Source organism: Polistes fuscatus, unplaced genomic scaffold (genome assembly GCF_010416935.1).
Source record: "Polistes fuscatus isolate 324 unplaced genomic scaffold, CU_Pfus_HIC Scaffold48, whole genome shotgun sequence".
NCBI lineage: Eukaryota > Metazoa > Arthropoda > Insecta > Hymenoptera > Vespidae > Polistes > Polistes fuscatus.
In genome coordinates, this window is record NW_025113127.1 from 32,353 (window position 1) to 40,126 (window position 7,774).

A 7,774-nucleotide genomic window follows, 5' to 3' on the forward strand; every position below is an offset into this window, starting at 1 on the left:
ATCTATGCTAATCGAAATACTATTTTTACATTGAATTTTAATATTTCTTCATGCAATTTGTGATTCGTAAGTTTGCCGCTAAAATACAAATGTAGGGCGCTTTTAACAGGAATAGCCATCCATACTATATTTCTAACTTTGCCAACGTTTATGTTATTTCCTGTTTGAGACTTCATGAGTATATAGATTAAAATTTCATTTTATGTGAATATTGAGAATTAAAACGAAGAAAGATGTTGGTTCTCTTTGAAATTCCGACGGGATACGCAATATTTAAGGTAAATTTATATTTAAGAAAAATCTTAATCTCGTAAAGATATATATGCACTTGTTCAAGCCGCCCGGTTATATTTTTTATACATATAAGGTAAAAGCCCCCTCGGTTGGTCAGTTAAGCCGTTTTCCTTTTTAGAAAAATTATATTCATTCAATAAAATAACTGACATCTAAACTAATGGTTTAACCTGTAAGCTTGAGCTTTCAGCTTTGAATAAAAATAAAGAAAAGACAAATTATTCATAAATATTTTAATAATAAATTAAAAAAAACATAGATTTGCAATGTCCCTATTTTTAGCCAACTTTCTCCCTCTTTTGGCCACGCATGTCCCCTCATTTGGCCATGTTTCCTATTTAAAATAAATAATTAATTAATAACTAATTTATTAAATAAATCAAAATTGAATAATTCAAAACTCGTGTACAAAGAAATTAATTACTCATTAGTATTAAAAAAACAAGTTGAATACTTTATGTACAAATATATACCTCAAAGCGAATAGCCATAAGTTGACTAATGATAAAACAGAGGCATAATACTGTCTCCATGCTTGGCCACCATATTTTTAATGGAGAATAATTAAAAATCACTTAATTTTCAATTTCTATAATAATTTTAAGCTATGTTAATTGCAGAAAAAAAAAATATTTTGGTTGCTATTGTCAAAAATGAAATATATAGGTTAATAAAAATCACAGTATCCTTACCTTACTTAACAAGAAACCATCCAAAAACAGAAGTCTTGCACAACTTTATTTTTTTTCGTTTTTAAATATATTTTTAAAATAATCCGAATTACTTTCAATGATATTTTAAAATTAGAATTTTTTTTTTAAAAACTGTCACCATGTGCACATCAGCATATAATTTATAATCACTGTTGTGGCATAAAGTGGCCAATAGAGGGGGCCTGGCCAACCGAGGGGGCTTTTACCTTATATATATATATAGAAGATAAATAGATTCGTTATTTCAAACATGCAGAGTTAAAAATGGATATAAAAAACTATTCTATTCATATATCAATTTGTATATCATTTTTCCAAGCACAATTTTTTTAATTTATCATTAATCTTGTTTCTTGTCCTCCAACTTTTACCAACATTTTTATTACTTAGAACTTTATTTTATTGCGTTTATGTCTATTTCTACTTTTACTTACTTATCTCTTTATTTTCTCTAGTATTCGCTATTTTTTTGTCTATTTTCTTTTTTTTTTTAGAGTCTTTATATTTTCCTTAACACCAAACCTACCAAGTGCAGTCAAATGACCGCATTCTGTAATTTGTAATAAATAATAAAATAAATCATATTAAATGTGTGTGTACATTATTAATTTCTAAAGAAAAGAAAATATTTTGATTATTATCCAATTGGTTAAAATCTATATTTTTTTGTAAAGCGATCAGATTTGGCTGCTCATGGTAGGAATAGGTATAACACGATGTGTCGATTGGTTTACTGTTAACTATATTAATATATCTTCGTATCCCATAAAAATGTATATTTTTAACCAGTGATAATATTTTGTTACAGTTACTAAATAAAAAGATATTGTCGCGTATTGATGATTTGTTTCTGGAATTTCAAACACCCGAAGCAGCAAATAAAATGTAAGATATTTTATTTACGAATAATATTTAATTTTAGAATTGTATTGAAATTATTAGATTTTTATTTATGTAGTATTCTTGTAACTGTAAATAACATTTCTTAATATTTTGATTTTAGTGTTAAACTGAAACATTTTGAAAAGTTTGAAAATACTTTAGAAGCTCTCGCTTCTACAACAGCAGCAATAGATGGAAAATTACCTAAAACTTTGGAAAATCTTCTGAAGAAACACTTTTCAGAATGTCAAGAGGAATTGGCAGTTGCTGATGCCAAATTAGGAGCTGCTATAAAAGAAAAACTTGAGTTATCATGTGTAAATAATACAGCGATACAAGAATTAATGAGATGTATTCGAAGTCAAGTCGATCGTTTGTTAGGTGGTTTGCCTAAGAAAGAAGTAGCAGCAATGGCATTGGGTTTAGCTCATAGTCTATCAAGGTATAAATTGAAATTTTCTCCCGATAAAATTGATACCATGATAGTGCAGGCTGTTTGTCTATTAGATGATATAGATAAAGAATTAAATAACTATGTAATGCGTTGCCGTGAGTGGTATAGTTGGCACTTCCCAGAACTTAATAAGATTATAACAGACAATATTGCATTCGTAAAATGTATTAAAGTAATTGGAACTCGAGAAAATATCATAAATGTAGATCTGTCTGATGTTTTACCCGAGGATATTGAAGAAAAAGTTAAAGAAGCTGCAGAGATATCAATGGGAACTGAAATTTCAGAAGATGATATTTCAAATATCCAACGTTTATGCGATGAAATAGTAAAACTTTCACAGTTCAGAGGAGATTTATATAATTACCTTACAACCAGAATGATGGCAATAGCACCTAATTTAACTACGTTAGTTGGAGATCTAGTGGGCGCACGTTTAATTTCTCGTTCAGGCTCTCTTATGAATCTAGCTAAACAACCAGCTTCGACTTTACAAATTCTTGGTGCAGAAAAAGCACTTTTTAGAGCATTAAAAACTAAAAAAGATACTCCAAAATATGGTTTAATTTATCACGCACAACTGGTAGGACAATGTTCTACTCAAAATAAAGGAAAAATGTCGAGAATGCTTGCAGCAAAAGCATCGTTAGGAGCTAGAGTCGATGCTTTTGGAGATGATATAAATTATGATTTTGGTGCCAAGCATAAAGCTAAATTGGAAGCTAGATTGAGAGTATTAGAAGAAAGAAAGTTACATAGAATTTCTGGAACTGGTAAAAGTAAAGCTAAGTTCGAAAAATATCATTTTAAGAGTGAAACTATACAATACCCAGTATCTGCAGACACAACACTTAGTCCAAAGAGAAAAGATTCTCAAATAGATGAGACACTAGAAAAAGATGGAGAAAATGAAACGAATGTAATTCAAGAAGCTCCTAAAAAGAAAATGAAACAAGACATTGCTGAGGAAGGATCTTCACAAACAGAAAATATAGTTGGAAATGAGTGCGAGCAAGAAGTTCCATCCAAGAAAAAGAACAAAAGGAAGAAGCGAGAAGAATCTACAACAGATGATGTCGCAGCAGTGAGTGAACAGCAGGATGGAAGTAGTGGTAAGTAATTTTCATTTATTATTTATTATATATTAGTTTAACTTTGTACAATTTATTATGCGCATATTAGATTGATAATCGACTACATCCTTAAGATATTTAGCTTTCTCTAATTGACCATTTTTAGCAGCATTATGTAAAGAGAAGTATAGCCAATATTGTCATCATCATTAGTTTATATATTAGAATCGATTTCTTTAGCATCTATAGGAAATTTCACTATGTTCAACTGACCATATTGAATAGCAATATGCAAAGTGCAGAAAGATCTTATGTTTATGAGAGTTAGTTATTTAAAAATAAGATTGTAGAGGAATAAAAGCTTAAAGTTATTGCAACAAAGTTAGGCAAATTAGTGAAAATTGTCCAATCTAGTTAATTTTAGGGTATAGCAAGGTTAATATAAATAGAACTTTGCATAGATCTAGCAATAAACCATAAAATTGTAAAGAAATTTGTTATTAGTCATACAAAAAAATAACTTTGATTCGCTGAATGTGCTTCTTTTATTTTAAAAAGATTGCATAGTACTTGTTTCAATGAAAAAAGAGAAAAAACAAAATTTTTAAAGAACTTTTATAAGACAGGTTATAAGCCATGTGATATATGTGATGTGTTGAGCACAGCAGCGGATAGTTTTAAAACGTTTAATGATTTTTGTTTTACAGGAGAAACAAAAAATATTTCAATAATTTCTTAATTGAGAAAGGAGGTTTTACACCGAATAATTTTTCTAAGATATTGCACGGAGCAGGAGCTAATATTTGTTCTGTTTTAAAAGATTTTCATAATATTTGTTTTGATGAAAAAGGAAACAAAACACAGCTTTTAAATGATTTCTATAAGACAGGTTTTAGTTTGAGCGATTTACCCAATGTATTATCCATGGCAGGAAGGAATGTCACTTCTATTTTAAGAAACTTTCATAAATTGTGTTTTTATAAAGAAAGTTTTTATAAAGAATATTATTTAAATTACTTTTTAGCAGAGAAAAAACTTTTTACCCCAAAAAATTTATCTAAAAAATTATATTGAGCAGGAATTAATATATGTTCTTTTTTTTAAAAATTGCATAAACTTTGTTTTAATAAGACAGCAAAAACAACAGATTATCTCAACGATCTTGTAAATAATCATAAGCCAAATAAAATACTTAATATATTGTATGAAAAAGTAAGAGAAATTCCTTCTAACTAGAATTAGGGCTTTATTAGAAAATGATAAGAAAATGGGTAGAAAAGGAATTCCGTATGCCCTCCTTTGAAGGCAATCGGATGCACTCTATTGGGATGATCACTAAAAATGATTTCCTTTGCATCTTCAACGTTAATGATTCTTTCTTCAGATGGAATAATATGCGGAAGTAGTATTAGTAAAAGTGGTCTTATCGGTAGAAGTTCCGCCACTGATTATGTTTGATGGTTTTTCATGAACATGGAACATTGATTTGATATTAAGTTAAAAGTAGAATTTATTAGATCAGTTTCAATTTTGATTTTAGAACCTAAGAAGAAAAAGAAAAAGAATAAGAAGGAAAAGCATGCTGCTGAGACACAGGAGGAGACTTCTGTTCCAACAGAAACAACTGAAGATGTAGCACCAGTTTTGACGGAGAAGAAAAAGAAGAAGAAAAAGAAAGTACAAGAAATTGAATAACTTTAATTGAAAGTTTATGCACTGTCCGAAGGTAGTTTAGAAGTCGTCTCAGTTTTTTTCCAGTTATGCAAAGATAAATAAATGACGAGTTTGTTAATAACTTTGCCTACTTCTTTGTACCCTTTCCTTTGTTAGTAACAGTAACATCTTTTACTTATTTTTCTATAGAAATGTATAACTTATGATATATTGTTATTTTATATTTGTAATAAAATAACAAATATATTTTCATAGCTTCTTAAAATATCATTATATATTAATTTTTCATAAATTCGTTTCAAATATATGTATTCAGTGCATTATATAAATACGTAGATTTAATTATTTTTACTTATTATATAATAAATACCTAATATAATCATTAAGCAGTTAATTGATTTTTACATATACCGCATTCAAAGTGTTGAAAGTATCATTAGAATGTGAATAAGAGTTTGATTTAATTTTATAAATCATAAATATATCATCGTTGGGGAAAAATTTGTTAACTTCTATATGTTGAATAATAATAATGTGTTAATTTTTATATGTTGAATAACCAAACAACATTATGTACATATATTTCTTATTTGAATATTTTAAGAATAATCGAATCTAGGTGTAATGTACAGAATAAAATAGATAATAAATTATATAAACTTTATATAAAATATTTGATTATCTTAGTGGTTAAATCTTTGACCGCGGAATATTCTGATATGAAATGTGCCAATAGGGAAGCATTTTATTTATAGCAATCGTCACATCACTTGCATATAAATGCTATTCACAATTAAATGACTAATGATTATTATAAGTAAGAATTCTGTAACATACTGTATACAATTACGTATTTGCAAACGTATTATCTACTTTTGCTTGTTATATTAAACTATTTTCATTCATCTCATCTTCTTCTGGATCGTAAGTTTCAGCGGAAACGCTCTTCCTTCTGGTCGCAAACCTGCCGACCGGTGGTTCTAGAAAGCAATAAAAAAAACGACGCGTTAGGTATAAATACATAAAGAAGGAATGGCACGGTCGTAAAGAGCGCGCGAAACAACTTGCTGTGAATGTTTAAAAAGATTTTCGGCGAATGCAGGTGCGGCCAAAAGGAAATGCGTTCCGCATGTAAATAAATACTTACTTATGATTAATAAATATATGTAGGGAATAGTTTTTTAACCCTACAGATACTCTGAAATTACTCTTTACTCTGATTTTGGTGCTCTACTCTTGCAACTCTTACTCTACTCTTTTAGTTCTTACTCTACTCTTTTAACTCTGACTTTACTCTTTTAGCTCTGACTTTACTCTTTTAGCTCTTACTCTACTCTTTTAACTCTTATACTCGTCAAACTCTTTTCTCTTAATACGCTCGTAGACTCCTCCTCCTCTGTACATTCTCTCACCTTATATCCTTTGTATTTGCCAAAATTCCTCCAACATGGAGTCCTCCGACGATTGGATTAAGCTAATTATGAGGAGGGTGAAAGGGTGAATTAAAATAAAATAAAACACTTGGCTGAGCCAATACGTGCAATGCTTTATTGGCTCGTCAGGGAAAAAGCCTTGCGGCAAAAAATCCTGATTGGTATCAAATACAATGGACGACGATGGATCACGGACATAGTTTTTGGTTATGATTGATTCCGATCGTACAACGTATTTATTAATTAAATACTTATATTTTCGGGAGCGGTAGATAAACACGTCCGAATTTACTAACTATTGAACGAAGAATTCCTATTTTATTGATATGATAAGTTAATGTGTTAGAAAAATTTACATCTAATCGCACATCAGCGTTTTTTCAGAAGTGCATCGAGTTTGCGTCAGAGATACATCAGTGTTTTCTCAGAGTTTTTTCGGAATAAAGCAAATATTTAGCTGCTAACATCTTTCACACAAATTTATATATTTATTACCCCGCGCAGGAAAGATGGAAATAAAAATTTCTTTCCGATATTGTCGATTGCGATAATCAAGAAATAATGGGAAGTTTACTTTTCGCTAGAGACACATTTGATTACATATTATTTTTTTTGTATTATCTTTTGTAGCACATACGCTCGTATAACATCCGTTTATTTTCTTTAAAATTTTTCTAACAGATATTATTTATTCTTTTAGGTTTTTTGCAGTGAAAAAAAATAGTAAAGATAACATAAAATAAAACGCAATCTCATCTTTTCAAAAATGAGCTAGCTTTATATTGTTAAGGCGTAAAAAAAAACGCACAGTGTGTTATCCAGTTTATACATTATCAACCTAATTATATGATCCATATAGAGGAGAAATAAAACGAATTAAAACTAATAAATAAGAAACATACCTTCATTAAACACAAAAAAGACTTTTATTACTAATATTATCGAATAATCAATGTTTTTCCAGATATTTTTGAAAATATTCACAGTTTTTTTAATATCAATCACCACCATATGAAATAATTATAATAAACCGGGGGAAGAATAGGACGAGTATCTTAGTTAATGGACCCAGCAGGGCGTGCTTAGCAACAGTTTGAATAGTGGGGAGGCGCGATAACATTTCGATATTCTCAATATTCTCACAAAGAAAGAATATTCTTTCTACGATATTCACAAAATAATTGAGACGCGTATTTCGAATATACGCAAAGATTCTATAATCTTTATGGATCGTACATAAATCGTTAACAC

The 7,774-nt window shown here is 29.2% G+C and overlaps 1 protein-coding gene across 1 annotated transcript; it reads left to right on the top strand.

The window, feature by feature from the left end:
- The first annotated feature begins 233 nt into the window (after window positions 1-233).
- LOC122521764 (nucleolar protein 58-like) lies at window positions 234-5,111 on the top strand. Its single transcript, XM_043642515.1, has 4 exons — window positions 234-278; window positions 1,816-1,892; window positions 2,011-3,455; window positions 4,957-5,111. The coding sequence occupies exons 1-4, from the start codon at window positions 234-236 to the stop codon at window positions 5,109-5,111; spliced, it is 1,722 nt and encodes a 573-aa protein (XP_043498450.1).
- The last annotated feature ends 2,663 nt before the right edge of the window (window positions 5,112-7,774 follow it).

What these genes read in the sequence shown, in the direction of transcription:
- LOC122521764 (XM_043642515.1), top strand. Translation starts at nt 234, where the DNA reads ATGTTGGTTCTCTTTGAAATTCCGACGGGATACGCAATATTTAAG. An exon ending in CGGGATACGCAATATTTAAG is followed by an intron (nt 279 to 1,815) that starts GTAAATTTATAT and finishes ATTTTGTTACAG; the next exon opens with TTACTAAATAAAAAGATATT. An exon ending in ACAGCAGGATGGAAGTAGTG is followed by an intron (nt 3,456 to 4,956) that starts GTAAGTAATTTT and finishes TTTTGATTTTAG; the next exon opens with AACCTAAGAAGAAAAAGAAA.